This window comes from Apteryx rowi, unplaced genomic scaffold, assembly GCF_003343035.1.
Source record: "Apteryx rowi isolate R43461 unplaced genomic scaffold, aptRow1 scaffold_199, whole genome shotgun sequence".
In the NCBI taxonomy this organism is placed as follows: domain Eukaryota; kingdom Metazoa; phylum Chordata; class Aves; order Apterygiformes; family Apterygidae; genus Apteryx; species Apteryx rowi.
The window spans coordinates 333,273-358,597 of NW_020448296.1; the positions used below are offsets into that span (position 1 = coordinate 333,273).

At 38.4% G+C, this 25,325-nt stretch overlaps 1 protein-coding gene across 5 annotated transcripts in view; it reads left to right on the top strand.

Annotated features, from left to right (window-relative positions):
* The window catches only part of SPIRE1 (spire type actin nucleation factor 1), a 137,197-nt gene that overhangs the window by 89,301 nt on the left and 22,571 nt on the right, over positions 1–25,325 (top strand). For all 5 annotated transcript variants that reach the window (XR_003253028.1, XM_026063035.1, XM_026063033.1 and 2 more), the window contains 5 exons: positions 2,320–2,403; positions 3,520–3,684; positions 10,832–10,918; positions 11,307–11,436; positions 22,385–22,548. Coding sequence is in view for 4 of the 5 variants with exons in the window: in XM_026063035.1 (XP_025918820.1) it covers positions 2,320–2,403; positions 3,520–3,684; positions 10,832–10,918; positions 11,307–11,436; positions 22,385–22,548 (630 nt within the window). In the remaining variant the exon portion in view is untranslated. The remainder of the gene's footprint in view (positions 1–2,319; positions 2,404–3,519; positions 3,685–10,831; positions 10,919–11,306; positions 11,437–22,384; positions 22,549–25,325) is intronic.

Genomic DNA, 25,325 nt, shown 5'->3' on the forward strand with positions numbered 1-25,325 from the left:
GTGTGTGGTAGCTAGCATCATTTCTATACCTGTGCTTGCTCAAGTAGAAACTCCCCCTCTAGCTATATTTCGGGGAAACTAATTAGATGGTTGCCTTAATTGGAAGACCTTGCAGCTCCTCACATTCCCCCCCCCCACCCCAATATTCTGCTGTTAAGAAAAACAGGTTGTAATTTTTTTAGCTTCATGGAGTATTTGTGTCACTCCTGATGCCTCTGGGCATAAAGCAGCCCAGCAAACTGTATGTTAGGGAACATGGCTGCTGAAATGGGTAATTGCTGCAGATCTTGTTTGGCATTCAAAGTAAAGGTTGAGCAGCTGGAACAGGTTAATTTTGTAGAAATGAATGTGTATCTTCCAGTGTGGAAAGGAGTAGCAGACCTGGCAGTTGCCAGCTCATTTAGTGAAGTTAACTTTTTGGTTATGAAGAGGAAAAGGTGAAAGAGGATGATTTTATATTTTGCAGATTATTAACAAATGTTGGCAGCTTGCGAGAAAGCAAATCATTTACAGTTCACGGAAACCATCTTTGAAATGATTACTGCAACTGCCAGTGTGATACAGAAAAGAAGAAACCCTAGATGGCAAAATATGTATACATGAGACCTTTATGTTACTTGTTTTTTCTGTTTTTCTGTTTTTTTTCTTTCCATGGAAAAGGGATGATTGTAAGTAAGCATTAGACTGATTGCTGACCACAGCAACAGAACCAGCAGAAGTTTCCATGCAAACAGTTTTTCCCCGTTGGGTATCTTGTGATGATACTGCAAATTATGCTAAAATGTTCCCACATTGTGGGATGACATATTTGCTTTTGTAGGATAGATGATTTATGGGTTTTCTAGAATCTTTCCATAAATTATGTATTATTTTTTAAAGGGCAACAGTAGTATTTCTTTTCTGTCCTGACAGTAAATGTGCTACTTACTTAAATAAGACAATAAATAATCCAGCTGTTCCCTTTCCAAAACCTTTGGGGTGGGTGACTCACGCGTGCTATCTCTGTAATCAGGTTGAGTAAATACTTGCGCTCCGTCTGTTGAGTGGATTTTCCAGTGCTTCCACTTCAAATGTTGACCATTTTGGTACTATTTGCAGGAAAAAACATTTTGCAAAATATGCTTACATCTTAAGTTTTCTAGGAAGCTCCAAAGCTAAACTGAGACTCTCTGTCCACTTCCGTTAGAATAATAGAGTGTGTTAGGCTCAACAGTGAGACAGATATTTCTGTGATAAATACATAAATCTCCTGCATATCTCTGACCTGCTGAATTAGTCTCAGAACATAAACTCAAGAAGTTAGTTAGCAGAAGATGTAACTACCTGCGTTTAATACATGAGTAAATAATTAGAAAACAGATCAAATTAAACGTTGTTAAAGGAAAGATTTCCTAGAAAATGCTCTGAAAAATGGAATATTGAGAATTTGTTTATATTGCTGATTCCAGAACATTTTAATTCAGAAGTAAAACAAAAAATAGCATTTGAATATGCAATATTTTATGTGTCTAAGATCATTTCTGTAAATCCACCAAGACCTGTTTTTTATATTTCTTACTTCGCATTTGTTTATGTGACACTTACCTGTTCTTTGGTCTACTGTAACTTTTGATTGTTTTTCAAATTCTTGTTATTGTGAAAGCTTTTGTTTTGCCCCTTTGATCTGCATCATCAGATCTTTTTCATAAATAGTAATTGCTACCTTTGAAAGGTCTGTTTTTATTCCTTACCTATACAGTTATATTACTCAGATTCCAAAGTCTATAACCATGTTATAGAAGCTACTTAATTTTGTTATAAATGTAAGTCTGTCACTATTCTGTTGAGAGGCTTTCTCATGATTTATTTCTCCTTATGACTAACTTTGTGGGACTTTCTTCATTTACCAAAATTAGCTGTCTTGCATCTGGCAACTGGTAGTAATTTTGTTATGAACATATCCTTTCAAGTCAGTAAACTTTTCTGTGTTGTAACCTCTTAGACCTGCTGTTTTTTCTTTTCTCCTGTGGATAGCCCAATTTTAGAAATCTTAAAATTTCTCAATATAGTTTTTCCTCTGAAATGCTATTAAGCTAGGTTCATATGCAAAGCTTCAGATTTTCTCCAGCATTTAAGGTCCACTTTTCAATTATGAGAAACATATTCAAATAGTATTTCAAATTACTATTATTACTATTACAGTATTATTATTCCAGTCCTAAAATGTTCATCAAAATACCCAAATAATATATTTCAAAAGATGTCAAAAATTAAACTCCCATTTTACTTTAAAGTAATGCCACCATTCCATTTATTGATTAATTTTCTTTTTGTTGACAGAATCTGAAGAAGATTCAAGAAATGGACAAAGAAGCAAGTGACGAAACCAGCACAGACCTTGATGACTTAAAAAATGCTGACTGGGTAAGACAAGAGCTGAATAATGAGTCAGAATCATTATTAATAGTTTATATTTCGTTATATTGTTTACCCAGAGTCATTTGTGTTATGGTAAAATCAGTGTCTGTTTTTTTGCCATATGAATTAGTAATAACTCATGACAAGTCAGAACCAAACAGAATCTCACACTCCTTCACAGGCAGGAGAAACAATGCAAGTATCCAAGCTGATCACTGTTACGTTTCTTCTTTTGACTAAGCTTTCATGGGGAAGCTTTTGTGATTTGAAAAGTTGGACATTTAGACAGAGGTCATATTGACTGCCCTTCCAAGTGGCAGCCAGACAGTAGTCAGAGCCATCGGCTATGAGTTTCTAGAATGGTAAAACAAAACTGCTTGTAGTATTTTCTAGTTACTGTTCTGGCCAGTGCGTGGAGGAACATTATGAGCTTCTTAAAAGGACTTGATTTCAATCTCCCAATCTCCTGTCCATCAGTTCTTCCCCTCCACCCATTCCTACTGCCAAAAAAAAAGTGAGGGAGAAGTTAGGGCGTGGTGCTCTTACAGGCGGAGCAAAAGGGAATGGAGTACCGATAGGATATCTCTAAACCTTAGGATTTGGAGACCATCCCAAAATTTCTGTTTGAGAAAGAACTGCTGGAAGATTCTGCAGGATAGTTCTGGGCATAAGGGAAACAAAGGTTAGGATTCAAGCACTTCCTAACTTCACTGTTTTAATTCACATAGCGTTAGTTACAAGTCTAGAAACTTTACTGACGTGTGCTGCACAGTTGAAATGGAAATCTGAAGGTATATGAGAATTTTCAAATCCTTTTTCTGTATTCTTTTAGTTCTGGATATCACTTGAGGTGAGACTGCAGTTCTGCTGGGTTGCAATGAAGATTTGTTACCCTCATGAGGACTAAAAATAACCTTATATAAAATAACCACAAATAAGATGAGTTTTGGTTGATCAAAACAGCTGCTTTTCTTACCTGTTTTGACGTGTTAGAAATAAATAGTACAGCTCTACCTGTTTGGTGCGATGATGTCCTGAAAGGGAATGAGCAACTATGGTTTAATTTGAGTTGGTATTCAAGGGTAAGATATTAAATAAAATTTTGCTGTCTTGGCTCTTCAGGCTCGTTTTTGGGTACAAGTGATGCGAGATTTACGGAATGGTGTCAAACTTAAGAAAGTTCAAGAGCGTCAGTACAACCCTCTCCCAATAGAATATCAGCTCACACCCTATGAAATGCTGATGGATGACATTAGATCCAAACGCTATACCTTAAGGAAGGTTATGGTAAGTCAAGAAAATCACTAGATTCTGTCAAATTTGAAAAGTTTTTTCCCTGTCTTCTTTTTTATTTTATCTTTTTCCTTTTTTTGAGAAACTTGAAATTATGATTTTGTATAATTAGTCATGTTCATGGCTTTTATACTGTCTTAAATGTAGGTAGTATATTGAGGGGGAAAAAAAGTGAAACCAAAAAATGCTGTGCATTTTGTTTTCCATATGGCAGGCATTTAAAAATTGCAAAAGACATGCCTACATATCATATGCTTGAACAAATGATGTATGTTGGCTTGATGATAACCTTAACATTCAAATTAACAGTGCTGTCATGCTATGCACTAAGACTTTTTTTTTAGGCTTTTGTTATTGAGGGAAACATTTATGTTGAGTTTCAATGTAATTTTGGGGAGATAAATGTGTTATTTCAGAGGGTAAAGTGTGACCATGTTGTAACATGAATAGTGTTGTGAAGAAAAGGGAAAACCTGCAGCGCTGGAAAACTTGCGTTATGGCCACAGTTGTTGAGATTGGATGGTCTGTTATGAATTTTCAAGGAATTATCTGTGTGAAGCATTTTATCTTCAAGTCTTCAAGTCTAAAGTTGACTTAGCAATTTTCACTGTATTCTATTGCTGCTTTCAAGTCAAGAAAATAAGCTAAAGCAAGCTGGAGAGTATTGATGGGTCTCCTCCTAGATAGTCGTGTACAACTCAAACATCAAAGGATGGAAAGATGCATGTAAGATTTACCTGAGTCACTGTTTTTATCAGAACCCATACTGATATTTACTGGTGTCTCCCCATTCTTTCGTTACTTTTGGTTTATGTTGTGTTCAACATGCAGAAAGTCTTTACAATAAGCAAGCGACTGATGTAAGGGGATCGTTATCCTTCACAGGACATTTTAAACCCTTTGTCAGAGGTGCATATTTGAGCAATTTCAATATTTATACTTTGCACTTACTTATTTTTGCCAGTTGTTTGACACAGTGGAAGCATTTTTGTAGAATATTCAGTATTCAGTTTTTTTTTTTTCCTGACAAATCCTCACAAAACTTTTGTTAGTGAGAAAGCCATGTTTCCACCAGAAAAATTCAGAAAGTCCCGAAAACAATTCATATACAGGAAGAGAGAGAGCAAGAGAGCGAGCATGTGCGCAAGCATATGCACATATAGTTTGTCTGATTAGAGATCATTAGAAAAAGAATAAAGGAGGAAAAAGCGGAACAAATACACAGAAAGCAAATACACGAATCTTGTTGCAAATATAAACGTCTCTTATATGCGAGTTGAAAGTCCTTTTGCAGTYAAGATCTGGATTTAGGCTATGAGATTATAATTATTTTCTGCAGCAGATGTTGTTGCTTAAATATTAAATCAATAGAGTAAAATACGTACCCAGATACTGGTGTTATCTATCCTTCCACTAACGGTTCAGAGAACTGTGCTAAGTGTTTGTACTACCCACTGCAAAAGAAGAACGGTATCCTCAGGGCCTTGAGTGCTGTATGCAATCAGTATAGTAGTTTTGTTTGAATGGGACCCCCTAGGTCACCTAATTTTGCTTTTGTCAGGCTAGCCTTTAATTCGCTGTCTGTTGAGCAAGCTCCTGCCTCTTCTGAAAAGATTTTCTTCATCACACACTAGGTCTTGAGGGCACAGCTGCTCCTCTGGTCACCCAGACTCTTGCTGTATACCAAATGCCTGCAAGCATCTGTTTTTGTCCCGCTCTCTGGTCTACTGGGCAGGTTGTCCAGAGTAACCTTTGGGCATGAACCAGAGTTGGGATTAAAATGACCTGCAGGTGCAATACCTGTAGGGCAGTCTGAGATGCAATTGCTGGCTTAGTCTGACCACACCTGCTAGTGATTTTGTGTTAGAAAAATAACTTCTTTCTTATTATAAACTTTCCATCCAGTAACTGGCATTCTGCTGCAGGGTCTGCTTGAAGAATGTACAAAATGTACACAATAATGGGAATGCAGTTCAGTGTGGAGTGTGCAGAGACTGAGGGATTCACAGATAATTACAGGTTTAGTTAGGTCTCATAAACACAGAGTCTCTTAGCTGACTGTCATGGGTCAAAGCTTTGTGTGTATTCCCATCAGAGAAAACTGTCACGGTGAGAAGAACAGAAGAGGAGGAAAGGACAAGATTCCTAAATCTAAATTTTAAAGCAGCCATGGAAAGATGGATTATGTTTCTTTCCATCAGTCAAAACAGACATTTGGCAAAGTTGTTATTAAAACCAGTTTTTGCTTTAAACCTTACAGGTAGTATTTTTAGAATTGGCAGCTTGTGAAGATGTATGCTACTAATGATAACAAGGGGTGGATTGTTTTGAAGTAAATAACATGTAACATAAAGTCTTTACTCTTCTTTTTATGATTGTAATGCTATATTTAAACAAGTAGCTTGATTTGTCCCTGGCTGATGAGTATTCCTAGTAGAAATTAGGAAAGGAACAGATGCTCTAATAAGGTACATTACTTAGGAGCTATTTTGGTGCTTCAGACTATCGAGAGTGTTGCGCTAACAGATACCAATAACTGGGGCTGTATGTTCTCGCTAGTCTTCTGGCATAGTGCAAATATTTCAAATGTTTTGACATGTCAAATTCAGGGCTTTTTATAAGTAGCTGATTTCATTAGTTTCAGTGACTTCTGCACTTCTATTTCAGTACATACATAATTTCATACAGTAATTTCAAATTCGTCCTCTCTCTGTCTCTCTTATGCAAGAATCATTGTTTTTGTGGTTGAGATACGAACAAGATAACTTTAATCCTGGCTTTTTCTAATATTTGAATGTTTGCCTGAACAATTTGAACAGAATTTTTCACCTATGGAGTACTCCCTCCCAAAAGGTTAGAAATTGTGAACGTTGGTACAGTCAACACTCAGAAATTGAGAAATGTAAGAATTAATGTTATCTTTGCAGTCTTATTTTTTCTTCTTTGGGCATATGCATTAAGCTACAGCTTTTAACTCCACATTGACTTCATATATTAGCTCTCTTTTCTCTGCCCACCCAGTTTTGCATCATTCACAGTATTTCTTGAGCAGTGCTTACTGAACTGTAGCTAGATAACTCGTATCCTACTTAATCAGTGCATGGCTGTAAGGTACTTTTTATGTAGCATAGGAACTCTGCATTACATACATAATTATTAAATTCTTCATGGATAATGATGCTCTTCTCTCCATATCTGAGCTCTTCACAAATACCTGTGTGGTGCAGCAGCATTACTTTGTCCGTGTTACAGAAGGGAAATTGAGGCATGTAGATTAAAGTTAATATTATCAAAATATTCAGTAATTTGGATGTCTAATCTGAGAATCCTGTCTTTTTTCTTTTTAATATCTTACAGTAATTAGCATCTTATAGTACTTACATTAACTGCAATTACAGCTGTGCATGCACAGCATTTTTCCAAATGAGATTTCAGAGGTTTCAAGTAGGACATCTAGACTGTGAGGAGCATGTGGTTAGTGGCCACTTCAACCTGTTTGTCCAGCTGATCATTGTAGAGTCTATCATTCTCTGATGCCCTGATCTGATTCACTTCTGCTGAGTGGTCTTCAACTGCTTGAAACATGGAGCTATCCCTTTTTTTTTTTTTTTTTCTGCCTCCTTCACATTTTTTGGCAGCAGCTTAGGAGTTATCCTAGGTACAGTGGTGGTGGTTACAATTCTCAGTCATGCTTTGGAGGTACTCAAGGAACTAGTGATGCTGTGTGAGGAGTATCATGATTATTATGTGGTATCATAAACTTACATCCATAATATATATGCAGCTGTGGAAGTCTGAATACAGCGGCTTGCGATGGTGAGGTACTGAGGAACTTCACCGATGGACAGTGCCGCATGAGCCTCCCATATGGTGTCAAATCAGAAAATTGATATGCAGCTTGTGACTTCACTCTGTTAACAAAAGTGATGTACTTTCTGCATAATGAAAGGATGTATGTGCTTATAGTACTTTAATTCACAATATGTATTTATCATGGGCTGTTGTGGAAACGATGTAGCCTCTTCTTCCCTCTGTCCATCTCAGTGTTCATGCCATTTAATTTCAAGTGCAAATTTCTAGATAGTACAGAACAATATTAGCTATTAGCTTCATGTTACCTATTATTTGGAGATAGCACTCTCCTACTTAAAGCTGTTACTTTTTATAGTGTGAAAAACAACTGACTGAGATAATTGAATGTCACTGGTGAATGATGTGATTCTTGTGAAAATCATTTGTAATGTACATTTATTTGGGATGACCATCACCATTGTTAAAGCTCAGGTTTCGGTTAAAGCCTGCTAAATACCAATTGCTCTTAGCTTTTCAACTACAAATCCATATGTGTATATATATATGTATGTGTATATATATATAGACATTTTAAATAATTTGATTTAATTTTAATTTGATTTAAATATATATATATATATATATATATATATATATATATAAAATTTGAAGGTAGTGGGTGGCAGGCCAGTACATTATTACATGGTAATTCTTCTGTGCTTTGGCTGTTTGGACCTCTAAATTTCCATTTGATTTTGTAATAATTTGTTGTGCTTTTCCCACATTACTAGTTTTAACACACACTGCTGTAGAAAAGCCCATTTTACACACGTGAGGATATAGAATAGTTTTTGCAGTGTTTTGGGATACTTCATTTAAATATTGGTTTGCAATTGGAGCCAATTTTGTACATTAACAAACAGATCATTTGGGGGGGATTGTTTGTTTTTTGTTTCTTTTTACCGCATGTATCATGACTGTGTTTGTACAATACATCTCTGACTTAGGCCTTAACTGAGAGCTGTGAATTTTAATTAATCAATTAATCAAAAGTAAAAGATGCACATGAAACTGTTCATTAGTGAGAGAGGTTTAGCTTGAGTGAAGAAAAAAACGTAGGGTAGAGAGGGAGGGCTGACAGCTCCCCTTCGGTGGCTGCTGCGATAGCATCTCACCGGAGTTGGGAGCTCGGCGGGAGAAGGCAGATTCTGCGTCCCTCCTGGTTTTGGCTGCTCACTGAAACAACCGGTAGCTCTCCTTGTGCCCTGCCACCAGCTCCCTGTACAGCCTGTGGAAAAGCACTTAAGCAAATCCTCTACTTCTTTTCCAATCAAGTGGGAATGCTGATACTAATTATAGCCTGGTGGCATTAAGTCAGGGTATAGAGTGCCCCGAGGGGAAAGGCTCAGGGCCATGTATTATTTATTTCATATTGTGATGCAAAGAGTTGTTCCCCAAGGCTGGAACAGAGCCTATCGCTTTGCAAAACAGCTGTTCTTGTGTTAATAACTTTCAGCTTCAGCTATCAGCCTCGGTATCTGATGAGCAGTGACCTGGGGAAGGGAGACTTCTCATTTCATTATTAATCATGCAAATCATGTTGGTCTTGAAAAATTGCTCAGTCTTGAAAAAGAAGAAATCAATCGCATCACTTAAAATAATATGCTGCTCATTGTCAAATGTCAGATCACCATTTAATATAAATGTTTTCAATTTTAATTTTTCCATACTACTTTTAGGAAGATGATATATGTCATGCAGTTTTGCAGCTTGTCTGTGCCAAACTGTGTGAAGTTTATTCTAAGGAAGCTAAGATGTGGGGGGAAACAAGTGGAAATCGGGCCATGACTGGGGTAAGACACCTCCCGAAAGAGTCCCCAAGAAAGCAATGAAGTGTCCACCAGCAGGGATTCTGCATCTGACCCTGTATCAGGGAAGGAACCAGTCTTTTATGGGGGCTCTCCTTCTGCCACAGCCTAGGAAGAGGGCACGGGTGAGGAAGGCAGAGCATGTACAGAAGTTACACGGCATTGGTAAAGTTTAGTTAGGGTTCACGCTCAGGTGGCTTCATGGTCATTTAAACTCATTTTGCTGACTGCAGCATTCCTCCTGGTTAGCGAATGTGCCTGTGATATGACAAGCCAGAGCTGTGTCTTTACCTACATTTTTTGGCTGCAGAACTTTTAAGAATGAAGTCTCCCAGGGAAAACCAAGACAACTGGTCCTTTAAAAATACAAATAAAAGTGCTGAAATTTGGGACATTCAGTTGAAGAAATATAGTGTCATGGGAAATTCCACTGAATTAGAAGACAGGGCCGATAGCCAGGGACTGTGTAGTAGTAGAAGAGACCAGAGGGATGTCTGACTTGGGCTGCGCTCTCATCCTTGACGGTATGCTTGAGCGCTGTGCCGTGTAAAGCCTCAGCCTGACAGGTGCATTTCTTAAGCAAATCCATACAATTAGTCCCAGCTTGCAATATGTAATTTTTCAGATGATAGGAAAACTTCCATTGCCTTGTTTTACATCCTGCACACATAGTGAATTGCTGTTTCCTGTGAGGTGTTGTACATAGTCTTATCTCCCAAAAGAGATACCTGAGAAAGAAATGCCTTTGTATCTCTGCAGATTAAAACAGAACCAACAAGCAAACAAACCGAAACACCCCCCGCCCAGCTCCTCTTATACAGAAATATTTGATTTACAAAGAGGAAACTCTCTTCCTGTTCTTTTGATGGCATGCCTTTCTAGTGACTTTACTTCATACAAATGTTATCAAACTTGAATAAATTTTTGAAGTGTGGATTTAGAGTTAGCTATGAAACCACTCTTAGAGGTGCTTTCTCTTTGTGCTGGGATTTCCACGCAAGGGCAAAGAGATCAAGAAAATGTGGGCCCTAGAGAGTATGCAGATTTGCTCAGAACCTAAGAACAGAATATTAGAGACTGTGTAGTGGTTGGCAGTGTTGTCAAGATTGAGGAAGAGTTCAAATACTTGTTCTTAAAAATGGGATGATTGGCACTTTTTCCCCCAAGCAAGATGCCAGCTTTGTCAGTGTTCTCCTGTAGACACAGCTGCAGCCTTGAAGTATTGTTAATTAACACTGCTGCAGTTGTGGTTTATTCTGTAGCAATCTGTAGAGCTGAAGAGCTCTTATCTACATCTCAGCTTGCCTGTGCTCTGCAAATGGCTCACTGCGCTGTTCAGGACTGACGGATTTTATATTTGGTGCCGGTGTCAGAACCCTGCAGGCTCTGCCAGGGGTGCTCCGAGTTTTTGCTTGATCTCATCGTCTGCAGAAATATGAATGCAAAATGTAGAAATACATATTTCACTTTCTTCTTTCCAGGTCAATGGTGACATTCCACCTCGATTAAAAAAGAGCGCACATGAAATAATCCTGGATTTCATCCGATCACGACCTCCATTAAATCCTGTATGTAATCCAGTACGCTTCTGTCCCTATGAAAAATGTGGGKTTTTTTTAAAGCATGTCTGTGTCCAGGGGATACTTTAAATGTTTTGTTTTCTGACTTGGCTGTCAGGAATATTGTCTTGTGTATATAGAACACTGTCTCTTAAAGCATGAAGTGTGATATCTTGTACCTACCAAGTAATAGCTGTTATTACCAGCAGCCCTTTATCTCTGTGAAATCATGATGAATCAGGGAAAAATACAATTCTCTTTCCAATACTTTGTGAGTTTTACAATTGTGTGCGTGTAAAATCATATTACGACATTCCTTTTTTTTTTTTTTTTAAGTGTGAGATCTATTTTCAGGGAGTACTTTTTGGTGAATATATGATTATCTTTGTGTCCCAAGGCCTCTGCAAGAAAATTAAAACCAACCCCACCACGGCCACGCAGCCTTCATGAAAGGATATTGGAAGAAATCAAGGCAGAAAGGAAGTTACGCCCTGTCTCACCTGATGAGATAAGGCGTAGCAGGCTGGGTAAGTACGTTGGTAGTTTTTACCAGCAGCATCCACAGAAAACTGCCCCACGTAAGAAGCAATGATATTAGCAATGTCTGTACAGATGTCACTGAAGATAAAATTGTTCCCATCCCTTCAGAAGAAGAAAGAGCCTGCAGGCTTTCCTAGAGTTGTGCAATCTTTGTGCTAAGTTATTTTTAAAAATAAGATGCTGTATGGTTCAACTGGATCCCTTCATGTTTCTGATGTCAGCATTAGATAAATTTAATGGCATTATATTGCTTGTTGGACATGGCAGTTAATGTTAGATTTGCTCAGACCGGAATGGATATTGTTTCTCCCCAGTGCAATATTCCTTACATAACTGTGAGTATTCTTTATATATCCATTTCTAATTAATTTTATTCTCTTTGTTTCCTGTTGTTAGCATCATTGATTTCCTTATTTTAATTGAAAATCTGTTTTTATTTGGTTTTCTGAAAGTTTTCTTTCTATTTTGAATGTAAATCTTTGCTTCACTTTACAAGTTATGGAGCATATATTCATATATACTTTCAGTGGGCAAATAATTAAGATGTATACTGCAAAGCAGTTCATTTCTGCAGTGTACATTCAACAACCCACTATAAAATTATACAAGTTACGCTAGTCAGCAATCACTGATTTGTTCAGCGGTTCTGATGACAAAAGCATGATAAATGCAGCCTTATATTGTGACTTACATTTATCCTCTTAGAGAGTATAGTATTTATCTGTACTAGAAAAACTGAACTAGCTGGATTTTTGAAGAGTGAAAGTCACATCTTATGGCTGAAAAAACATGAAATAACCCACGTGTGTACTCTCTGTTGTTGTTTTTTGCAAAATATTTGTGCCTGCCACATGTGCCAGTTTCAAGTGGGCTGTGACAACCCATTGTCTCTAGAGAAAAACAGTTTCATCAGTCTTGGTTTGTTGTGTTGTTTTCTGAGTGCTTGGTAGAGTTTGGTGATTGCTTGGGTGCAGCTTTAAAGGCATGATGTTTTGCATATTGTTTCTTTGGGCCTTCCCGCTTCTGTTCTGGATTCAGTTTATGCTTACTGTATCCACTAGAAGGCCCAAACATAGGAAGCTTGTAAATGTGGAACACTTCCTTGCTTTCCTTTCAAAGAGTCAACTTCAATATTTTATGTTCTCCATCTGGGAACTATCATGCACTCTCAGTTGCAGCAAATTTGATCTGATAGCTCTTTACCATTTCTAACTGATATAAATGACATCCAACTTAGTAAACAGTTTCCAAAAACAATCCTAAATTTTAGAACATTTTTGGTTAGGATTTCCTGGGCTGATTACATAGCATAGGCCTCCGATAAGGGAGGCCTGACTTCCCACCAATTCTCCCTCTTTTGTAAAAGAAAGATGGATTTTAAGTTTTGGAAATGTGGTAATTCCCCTTTAGTCCAGCTAATTATCTGGACTGAATGTCATATTACAGCAGGTGTAAAAAGGGATGCACACAACTGTAGTGTTGAAATTTCTTTTTTTTTTTGTATGTGGAGTCATATAAATATTTATTTGCTGTTGTCATCAAGAAGAAAAAAGAGCAAAGATCTTGCAATTCCCTTGAAGATAATTTTTCATATGTTCAAATACATTTTTTTTTCTTTTTCACATTGAAACTAATATGATAAATTTTTTTGTCCAAAGTCTCTAAGTTCCTTTTAGAATAAAATGTGTTTGCTGGGCCAGACCTGGGAATGTTAATGACATTCAGTATGATACAAATAGATCTGCCTTATAGTTTAGAAGACCATTGAGTGTAATTTAGTGTAATGAAATGTAAAGTAATGATGTTTAAGGATTATAAATCTTAAGTAGAAGCCCAATGCAGGACACTTACACCATCTGGACAGACATAGTTGTTGGCAGTGAAGAGAGAAAAAAAAAAGCGTTAGAGTGAAATGTGCGGGAGGGGAGATACGTTAAACGTGTCCCCACGTGTACAGGTAAGATCATCTCCGCTCCTGAGCTGCCGCTGAAATAAAGAGAGCAGCTGGAAGCGAACGGCCAGCCCAGCGAGCAAGCCGTGCTGGTGGGCTGTAACTGGCCTCTGGCTGGGCACCCTTCATCTGAAACTCCTTAGGCAAACTTCTTTCAAAATGGCAATTTAATCTTGGTGGCTGCTCTTCCAAAGGGTTGGATAGAGGAATTTGCGTTTTCAAGTGGCCTGATAAAATCATCAGAATAAACTGTCAAACACTGCCTTGAGGTGCAGGTCGTTTTAATTAAAAGCATGGATTTATGAGCTAATGAAGCTTGGAGAAAACTTTTTGTTCCATCTATATGTTTTATCAACCTTCAGTTAGGGCTTAGGGTTATCCGATAAAAACCCTATGCTTTAAAATGTATTTGGCTTTATATTAAGTTTGGGCAGAGATTTGGATATTATTTCTGTAGCTGCTGTCTTTGGCTGATGTTGTGTGTTACAGAACTGCAGGAAGAATGCGCTGACCCCCAAATTCGCCTCTGGGTCAGCCACCTACTGTTCACTGCCTCAATTTATTCTCATGTACAAAAGTTTGTCCCAGCACAACCTCTTTTAAACATATTTTAGTGCAACAGTGCGTGTGACTGACAGCCTTTTTGGCCCTAGCATGCATGTTTAAGAGCTGGCAAGTCATGCAGCCGAGCCAATGCCAGTTCTGATGCACACTGGTATGTTCTTGCAGTTGGGCCTGGCCTGCTCATGTGGATTAGTACATTGAAATTTTGGTCTCAGTTGTGAAAGAATTGAGTGTCTAGTCCCTGAATAACACCATGCAATTAGAAATATAGATGAGTTGAACACAGCAGCGGTTTGTGTTTGTTGGGAGCCAGGACTGCAGTCGGACTGGCGGCCTGGAGGAAGCTGGGTTCAACAGCTCTGCCATGTGGTTTGTCTGGTATCCAAAGAGGTCTTTTCATACACAGACTTTTCTTAGTAAGTTGACAGGGAACAAAGCTATTGGTTATGTAAACTTTCCAGAAACAAAGAACATGTAACCGCTCTCTTATCTGGGAACAAAATATTTGGAGACCCAGAAGGGAAAGGTCAATATTACAGACCTATTTGGAAGGCTAAGTCCCCCTAAGCAGGGGACAGCTTTTAAAAAAGAACAAAAGTCAGCACAAATCACACTGTGTTAGGCCTTTTTTCCCCTTGCTCTTCTAGGAAACTAGTGCTCAAACTTAACTTCAGTGTCTCTCTTTATTAGTTTAATTATAATCATTGGAGATTATGCTTTAAAAAATGAGAAATCTTTATTTCGGGTCACTGAAACTTGTGTGAAATATGGCTTTGTACTTTCTATTTTTCTTCAGCTCTCGCTCTCTCACTCTCTTTTGCACTTTCGCTCGCTCTCTTTCCTGCTCTTGCTCTCTTTCGCTCTCTGTCTTGCGTGTTCTCTTTCTCGCTCTTATGCTTTCTCTTTTCTCTCTTGTGCTCTCTCTCTTTCATGGCAGTTAAGTGAAAATATTCTATTTTTAAGATACTTACCTCATGTTTTGGTATTTGATTTATTGTATTCCAAAAATGTCGTTCTACAACTATACATTATAATGTATCTTTATACTTGCTGGGTTTGCAAGTCTCATTTATGCTACTGTAGTTTTCACACTTATGAGCTTTACTACAGCAAGGTAGTAGTATGGCTGACATTTTGGATTTAGGCAACATAATCCAAAATGTCTCTAGTGGAGTGGATCTTTTGTTTTGTAGTAGATCTAGTGGATCTTTTGTTTTCATTACTCCTCTTTTTTCTAATAGCTGAATCATTTTCTTTTGTTCTTTTTATTTCTTTTTTACAGCAATGCGGCCACTTAGCATGTCTTACAGTTTTGACTTGTCAGGTAAAAGGTGCAGTGACACCTGACGTGGTTATTGTGCTTATCGTGAGATTTGTTCCATCTGTTTGTTGAATTCCCATTTAAGAAAGAAACTTGAAGGGATTCTTCCAAGATATGGTCAGTGAAAATTAGACATAAGATAAATTACTTATTAATACCTATGTTTCCCCTGCCATAAAAGGCTGCCTAGAGATAGGAATCAGGTGCATTTCAGCTGTAATAGAGTGCTGGAATTCTGTTTAAATAAATAACTGAAATAAGATGGTCCATAGCTATTCCAGACTCTATAATGAATTGCAGAATGCAGCGTCGCATTCAAGTCTGATTTGCTTATTATTTATTAATCTGACCTTTGTGTCTTTACAGTCACTTTTTGACTTGGCCATCTTTTGCAGGATTTCATTTCTCAGGAGATCTAAAAACTACTTTTTAAGTCTTCTACCTTTCTAGGTTTAATGAAATATACATGTGATGCTAATCTAGAAAGGAACTGTCAGTTCTCCCAAGTGGATTCACAGTACTTTTTGTGAGTTGTGAAATCAAAGATGTTCACTCAAGAGATTAAACCTTTGTTCTTTACCAGCTAGCAAAGTGAGTTGCTAAAGTTTGCTGGTAACTTAGCTGATACAGAGGATTCCATGGCTGATCCTTCGGCTATGTGGAACTCATCTAATTTAAAGTTTCCTTTTAGTGGGTCATTAGCTGGACATGCCCCAGCTGTACAGACTGTGTTCTACTTCAGAAAGAGTTTGTGCTGACTGGCCATAAAGTAAATTCAGCCCTCCCTCATTGTGCACTACTTTTCCAGGATGCTCAAGCCCAAAGACTCCATCTTTGAGGCTATAAATATTCTACATGAGCCTCAAAGATTTGTCCATTGAGGAGAGAGCTTATCTTTTCTTTGCCATATTGATGGGCAGGAGATGGCTTATAGCTAGTGCCTGATTGTGGATGCTCTGTGTAAGTAGGTGCTTTGCCTAGGTGATTCCTGAGAAAAACGGTTTCCAAATAAACCCACCCTCTCATTCTGTGAAGAAGCAACACCAACTATATCCATTCCCCTCCCTTCCGGTTACACACAGACACATCTCATCTGAGACTTTGCAGAGTTTTCCTCATCTGTTTCTCCATATGCCCTTTCATCTCTTATGGTCATTTTTTCCATAGAAAGGCATAATCTGACTGAAATGCTAGCATATTGCAGTAGAGAAAGATCATATATGAGTTATTTGATTACTGTAACATAATCAAGTACAATACTCTTGTAATATAGGAGCAAAGATCAGAACTGATCTGTGAATGTGGTTTCAAGGTATGGCTGAGCCAAATTAACAGCTTGCCATTATCGAGAGGAGAGGAGAGGAGAGGGCCCGGCTCCTCTCTCTCCTCCCAAGCTCCCCTCTCCAAGCATGTGATTCCTCTCTGCCTGTTCTGCTCATTTATTCACAAGATAAACTGATTAAACTCACGTAACCCAGGAACAAATACTTTTATTTTTTGCCAGATTGGTTTTCTGCTATTTTAGTGATTTAAGCTTGCTTTCTATCTGATCAGCAGCTCAGTGAGCTGGCTAGGGGTATGTAATGAGCAGGGGTGGGTGGGAGGAACGAACAGGCCCTCCCCATCAGCGGCAGTGGCAAGCTGTTAAGCCAGCTCAAGCCCTTTTACGAAATCATGGTTGCACATCGTAATGCTGTCTGGTGGGATTCAAATTCTGTATGTACTTGGCATCAGGCTTTACTCCACTGAAAGCTGGAGGATCCCCTGGGGGTTAGATAAGAGCACAAACAGTCAAACTTCAGTTTTTAAAAAGTATTGTTACTTCCAGAGACCGTAAAAGATAAAACTGAATGTGCCAATGACCAGTGAAAGGGATGTGTTCAGATCTATCCTTGTACATGTGTCTGCTTCTTCTTTTGCCTGTGATTTTTAAGGATCCTGAGACATCTCATTTGTTTAAATTCAAAAATATTTTGTAAAAGCTCCCTCCATAAATCCATTAACTCATTACCATAATATTTTTCTTTTTAAGAAGTAGCTTCATAGCAATCTATACAGTATAAAACTGCTTTTTTTGACTGACCACTGAAGAACTCTTCCTGTTTTCTTTAACCATCTTCTAAATGTGATTTTTTTTTTGTTTTTCAAGTCATGTGCTTCTCAGCGAGTAGTGTCATATCGCGTGGCTGAGTGATCTCCTAAAGTGTCCTTAGCAGTAAATTCAGGATAATTGAAACATTCCAGTTTGGCTGATGTGAGACGGCAGATGAGCAGTACAGATGATTTAGATGTCTTGGGGCATAGATAATCAGCAGATGAGCAGCTGTTTTGAATGTTATTGCTTTTCTAATGTTTTTACTTTCTTCTTTATTTTGGAGGTGGGGAGGCTATATTGTGCTTTCATCCTATAGTTGCTGTTTTTCCATATGTGCTCTCACTGCTTTCATTGCTCTCTGCTTGACTGAATTGCTGTCACAAAAGCACAAACCCTTTGAAACCCAAAAGTGTTTCCTATTAAGTGCTAAAAGACAGGTGCAGGGCTCTATTAAGTTTGCTGAGGGCAACTGTGATGGTGCAGACCAGGTCTGAGGAGGTTTTCTCTGGTATCAAGGCGGTATGGTGGATACATCACATTGCTCCACATACCTCCCAGCTGTTGTCACCACGAAGAGAAGAGGGGGAGTGCGTGGGACCTCCTTTTACCCTGCCATTTCCAACTGGCAGAATAGAAGGAGCAAGCAGTAGCCAAATGTAATGAGAATAATCTGAAAGCTATTCTGATATCAGCTAGGGACCATAGCAATTGTTGGCCACATCCTCTATTAGCAAAGTAGAAAAGTAGCTTAAAACCAGCTTTACTTCCATGGACCGTGTTGCATGTGGCTCCAAAGACCAGACACTCTTATTCTTAACACGCAAGCTCTTTCCTCCCCAGGGGCGTACGTGTGCCGGCTTTGAAGTTTTTATTTCAGAAACAGTCTGTACATTTGGAGGGGAAAAAAAGAAAAAGAAAACTGAAGAACTCTAAGCCCAAGCTCCAGGAGGATTATTCCTCTTGCTCCCAAACCTGTGAGGTGATGAATATTACTGCTGGCTTTACTGGATCCATGCCTCAGATCACTGGGAGGGAGGAACTTCACAAGTCCCAGTAATTGTTAGTTTAGCTAGCGCAGGAATGAATGGGATGCAAACACCTGGGAGCGTTTACCCTTTGGTACACTGATTTATTAGTTCTCATGTCTGACTTCAACATCTGAGTCCATTGCAAGAAACAACGCATCTCTGTTACCATTTCTCATCATATAATCTTTCCCGGTATATTATCATAATAACTAGCAGAAGATAGTTCTGTGTTAATTCTGCAAATCCTTTTTTGGCCTTATTTTAAACTAAATGTAAGAATGTTAAGGTTGAGGAGTACATTTGCTATATAGAACCAAGTTGAGGTTTCTGTTGTCATTATTTGCCAAAGAGAGCTGGTAAGAAGAAAGACAGCATATGGTTACATGACTGCTGCAGTTTGCATGTAATCTGTGGTCAGCCTAATTCCTTGTTTCATAAGAGACAATCTTACCTGTACATAAAGGCAAATTTCAGATTATCATAGGTTTTTGTTTTGTTTTRTTTTTTTAAGTCCCCCCCTTTATAAGACTAGTCACAGGAGGCCAACACGTAAAGGTCTAAATGCTGATTTTGAAAGTGTGTAGGCAAGTAATCAAATCCAAGACCTTCTGTTTCATTTCCTGCTGTTAATGACAGTTTTAGAAGAATCTCAAAGAAACCCAACATATTGCTCCAGTTTGCAGGTGCTGTTCGTTGTACTCACTGCCTGGCAACATGGAGAAATGGCACTCTCCCAGTGTGTCTGACTCTCTAATAAAATCTTAATTCCAGGCTGTTACTTGCACAAGCTTTTTTTGGCATCAGCTGAATCATCTTCAAAATGTTCAGATGTTCTAAGAAACTCGAGCAGGTCAAACTGCTATCCTGCTTTTTAAAAAAAAAGTAAATTTAGCTGCTTTTTTCAGAGAATTGCCAATTACTTTTTTTCTTATGTATTCATTTTTATAAACATCAGTCTATTGGTTGTTTCTGACCTGCTTATCCTGATTAGTTTTGTTTTGTTTATGGTGCTGTGTGGTTATTTGCCACATGGTAATGTTTCTGCTGTCTGAGTACATCACTAGAATAGCTTAAATAAAGTAACATTTTTTTACTGCCTATCAGTTAACAAATTCTGGATTTAATTGTAGAACAAGTTGTTTTTGTTGTAATCTATTTGCTGAAACTGTAAAATTTCATGATCTCCTCCTTATATTATGACAATCTATTTATTCATATATATATATTAAAAAAACAGTACTGTAAGTGCAGGAGTGATAAATTGAACTCAAATACTGTAGTCAAAACTGATTTTATAAATTGGATGGTTTTCTGGTTTTACTTTTTTTTTTTTTGCAACTGCTGCAATGCTTGCAAATTATAAAAACACTCCCTTTTTTTTAGAGGAAAGAACAGTAATAAATGACATTTCTTACTGAAGAGCCCTTCAAAGCAAATACAATAAATTGTCTTCTTCTAGATTCACCTAAAGTTTCTCTGATATTTCAAAAAGGCTTCTGAACAGTGTTTCTGAACAACTCATACATGTGTGAGCTTAAATAAAAACTGTTTTAGGCTTTGAAAGTAGTGATTGGCTACATAAATTACATCCCAAATGGATCAGAACTTGTTCTAGAGAAGGGGCCTAAATTCTTTAAAAAATACTAGTTCGTGACATATAGATCCTAAATATCCGGTTTTCTTTGTCAAATGCCACAGTGCCAGGGGATGCCTGGTGGATGCCCCCCCTCCTCTTTCCTTTTCCTACATCGATCATGGGTTTTATTTTTTGGAAGGAGAGCAATGCTGTTGGTCTTCCCATCATTTTTCTCCTGGTGAGTCCAACAACACTTCTGATCCATTCTTGGAGCTCCCCGCTGTCAGGCAGCGGAGGTGTCAGCCAGGAAGCTTTGGAGAGGACGAATGTCGCCCTTGCCTGTCGTGTGCCTGTTGCCAGGGCTGCTGCTTTGGCCGCTCGAGTGCAATCAAAAGACATATCAAAGGTTTTCCCCTYGTGCATTTGGGAAACTCTGAGCTGCTGCAATCAGCTTTGCGCCACCTAATTATGAGGTCTCAAGAACTGGTACTGGCAGCGGGCAGGTGAGGAAGATCGGTTTTCATTTTCCTCCTCTTGCTTTCTGGGATTGTGTTGAGTAGTTGTTACAGCAGGAATGCATTTAATGTGGAGGGACGCCCATGCTGCACGCCTTTGGGGAAAAAAAAAAAAAAAACAAACTAGGAGGAGGAAAAACATGGCCCAGAAGCCAGTGCTAGTCAGGATGTCCATTAGTAAAGGCTTTGAAGATAGGAACTAAAGTTTAGAGAGTCTAAGTCTTTGATTGCGACTCTTTGTAGGGTGGACCCAAAGGCAGTAATAACACTGTAGTACATGGATTCATAGGCTTGGAATGTTGCCATGGCTTTAATAGTCCACATAATCCCCTTTTCTTACGTTCCCAGTTGAAGGTATGATTTATAGAGAAACTACAAAATATCCCCTGTCCTTTCTCCCTCTTAGTTTCCAGCATTTAACAGTGAACTAATGAACTTTTTAAAATGTATCTTGATTTAACTCATCCTTCTTAAATTGCTGTCCGCTGAGAATGTCATAAAACAGACCTACTGCCGCAACCGAGGCTTTGTCTAGACTGTGTAATTTTAACCTACCTTGTGCAAAAACAGCTTTTACCAATGCAAATTGTGTCATAGCAACAGTGACAAGTGCCTGTCTGTCTGTTCAGTGCAACTACATAAGTAATTCCAAACGATGTGTGAGCACTTATGTTGTTGGCACTGGGAATATCTGGATTATATGGTTACTCTGTCATAGTTCTCCTGGTAACCCAAGGTACAAGTCATTTAACCTTCTGTACCTCTGTTCACCATATATAAAATCAGAATAATAACCCTTCATTACCTTAACCTTAAAATACCTGGAGGTACTTTGTTATTACAAGACTGGGAAGGAGTCATATAATTACATGGGTAGAAAAACACATTTGCAGAAACACCAGATGCTTAGGCATACTTGCAAATGGGAGATCTTTCTTCTGATTAAACGCTTCTCTTCCTTCTCCCTCCAACACAATTTTCTTCAGATCAGAATACCGCTCTTTGTACTTTTACAGGGACAAAACTGATTTATCAGATCAAACTCTAAGCTCTCCTAGATTATCAAAGCCAGGTCATTATCTTCATCTAAGCTAAGCTAAACATAGGCTAGGCTAAGCACAGCAAACCCCATGCTTATGTTATCAGAGATGCAACTTCGCTGCACACTGGCAGAAATCCTGAGTAGTTTACTCAATGGAGTTGCATCCTTATAAAACACATGTAGATGAAAATAGAGCTGGAGCCTCATGCTTCTGCTGTTACATAAAGATTTGACATCACAGACATATTTTTAATACAAATTACCAAGCAAACCTAAGAATTGTACATGTTTTTGGTGAATGCTAATTATTTAGCTCATTTTCATTGCTTTTCTGTATACAGAAGAGTTAAGTATAATTCTGTCCTTACGGGAATAACTGGATTTACTCCATGCTAAAACTCATCATTTCCATAGGGTGAAGTCTTCAGATTCACTGGAAAACCCCTTGTCCAGATACAGATGTGCATCCATGTTTCTTCTGATACTTATATAGTTAATTATAGACTATAAGTTGAAGGAAGAATATTTCAGTTTTAACGCAGGAAAATTTTTTTAAGTTCATCAGAATTTGACTGAGGGTTGTTGTTTTTTTTTAATATCATGCACTGCTGCTGTTTCCACTGCTTTCATTCTTTCATGTTGCATCTGTACCACAAGCCATGGCCTGTAGTTTTCTGAGCAGTGTATTGCTAAAGTAAAATAATCACTTATGTATAACTATCATCACAGTGATTTTTTCCTTTTGTGTGCACTGCTTGACAGATTTGAGAAGGTAAAATAAAAGTTGATTGTTCTATTTAGTGTGCAGTGTCCAAACACCAATTGTTTTATTTCTTTTGCTAGATGTATCTACGCCAGAGACTGGAAGAAAATTAGTAGATGCCTCTGTAGTGAATGGTGGCTTGGCACCTCAAGGAAAGCAGAATGGTGCCACGCAAGTGACAGTACAACAAAAGAGACTCCTTAAGGCTCCCACGTTGGCTGAACTTGACAGCTCGGATTCAGAGGTAAAACTTCAGCTTGATTCTCTGTTTGTCAGAATTGAGTCTTATTCCTTAGTTTGCTGAGGTGATCAACTAAGAAATGATTTTGTAGGTTATAATCTGTATTTTCCATGACTGTTTTGCCATTCCACAGAACTTCAAAAATAGTAGATCAGACCTTAAAAATCATAGGATTCTATAGAAAGGTTAAATGATGGTTTTGGCCTTAAGCCCAGTATTAACTTTTTTTTCTAAATGCCCAGCATCTATCTGCAGTGCATATGTAGCAAATTATGCTTTTGGGAATGCAGGCAAATGTATTGCACCATTCTTGCACCTGTGCAGGAGCTGTCACTAAAGCTGGTGAGATGAGAGCCCAGCCTCACCATGCCTCCTTTTAAATGAAGAACATTTGCTATGCCAAAGAGCTTGCAGTTCAGTGCAAATGACAGTGGGTCAATTTGTGATGGAGGCTTGGGAAGTATCACTCAGCAAATGTTTCACAGGTAGGGACAATCAAATATCATTTAGATGGGGAAACAACTTCAAATCCATCCCTTCTCAAGCAGAGATTTAATGATTTAGAACAGTATAAAAAGGAGAAAAGCTTAAAAAAACTCTAACATAAAAGCCACGTTATATATAGTCCTCAAGTACCAATGTTACATGCTCAAGAATGAACTTTGTCTTCTGGACAGGTAGTATTATTAATTGAGTTCCAACCTTTCTGAAAGTTAAATAGGCATGCTGGAAAGCACATACAGCAGAGTTTATTCACAGAGGCTAATTTTAGCCTAGGGAAGGCAGTTTTCCCTGTCTCTCCCTCTCTAGTAAATGGGGAGGGATGGGTTTCCCCGCAGGGTACTTACAAAGGCATCCAAGCTGAGAGATAAGGGGGCTGTGGAGAAATATATGTGGGGAGAAATGTCTCTCTTTGATGCATACTTTTGGGACCAGTGAAAGGTTGCATCTCGTTGTATTAGGGGTTATCCTATGGGTGACTTCTGTGGGTACATACTTTGGTGCATCCAGTCTGAAAGCAGAAGAGATTTACATTCTGAAATCTCTCAGCAGTCTTTAAAATTACAGTGGCAACTGTATGAGGTTTTGTTAGTATTAATGGAGATGGGCAGGATGCAAGGATATGAAGTGTTGTCAATGAAGGAGTTGGATCTTGAACTCATAGTTTCCCAGCTTGTAGCTCAGTGCATCCCAGAGCTAATGCAACATGATATTTGGCGTAGAAAAATGAGCAGAAATCAATAAAAGGAAATTCTTTAAAGGGAAATGTGAAGTGTTCCTTCTAGGAAGAAAAAATAAATTGTGTGACTATGAGTATCGATTAGAGACTACTGTGTAGGCAAGCAAAGTCACACAGAGAAAGCTCTGGGGCATACAGCAAAAGATAAATTGAAAATAAATCAGCCACGTAGTGCTGTCACAAAGAACAGATGTCATACTCATCTGAGTTAGCAGAAGTAGCTGGCGAAGCAATTAAGACGATTAAAATACCCAGCAGAGTACTGGTTGGGGCTCAGGCACAGTGCTAAAGCAGTGTAAATAGACAAACTGGAGGGAGTTTGGGTGAAATTTTCCAAGCTGGCAAAGAGGATTGGACACAGAACCTTGGAAGAAGTGCACTGTCAAAATGTCTTATTTATTTGCTTTTACTTTGTACATAATGTAAAAAAAAAAAAGTGTGTTGTGTTGTCCTGATTGCCTATGAACTACTCAGCCACCTCTCTGCTTGCAATTTGAATTGAGCTTAACCTATTTAGAGTTACTCACTGGCTGTTAAATTATGACTATGTTATGCCCTAAATTACAGGCTGCGAGCATCGGTGCTGCTGAGCTGCAGACCTCCAAATGAGCTGTGACACAGTCACATTTTTTTCCCCTGCTTCCCCTTTGTTCTTCTCTCAGCTGCGCTGTGATGCTGACTACGCCCCAGCACTCAGTATTCCCAGCCAGAGGTGAAAGGAAAGGTTTGATGCCCATTTGCTTGCAAGGCTGAATATTGTATAAACAGTTTCTACCTTCTGTCCTTGCTTTTTTCTGCATTGCCACTACAATCACAGTTTCAGAAGGGGAGCAGGATGTGCCATCTTGCTCTGTGTGGCTAAGAGAAGTAGCAATCTAATACCCATTTTTGATACAGCTATAAAAATTACATTTTCCTAAGGAAGCCATAGGTATTTATGGATGAAAATCACATCAGTAGCACTTTCAGATGCTTTAAGGTGATGCCTTTGAAGCTGCAGCTTTCTCAGTACAAGTAAAATTCTAATTGTTTAGCTCTGTGCAGAAGTCTGCAGTCCAGGATATTGAGTTGATGCAACCTTGACTGTAAAATGTCATATTGTCCACCATAAAAAACAACAGTTACTGTATGTGGGAAGATTCATCTGTAATTCCTGCACAAGATTTCACTCTCAAAAAAGCCTTCCGTTCTTGAAAAATCATGGGACAGTAACAGCATTTTCAGCTTGTGTTTGTACACAGAAAAAGTAATTTGAAATGGCAAACCTGGAATACCTGTTGTGTAAGCAGGATGATGCATTAAATTTAACACACTGCTGGCTTCCATGCTCCCTGAGTTGATTATACTTACTATTTTTTGTACGCATCCACCGGCTCTGACAGTTCATTCCCTCCCATTCTTTAGAACAGGAAGGGTCGCCCCTGGGATCCTTCTTGTAGATCTTTACTGGAGAGAAGCGCCTTATTCCTCTATTTCTGTTCATTTCTGTTTCACTGTTTTTTCATGACTCCTAGGATAGCTACCAGAAATCCTCAAGAAA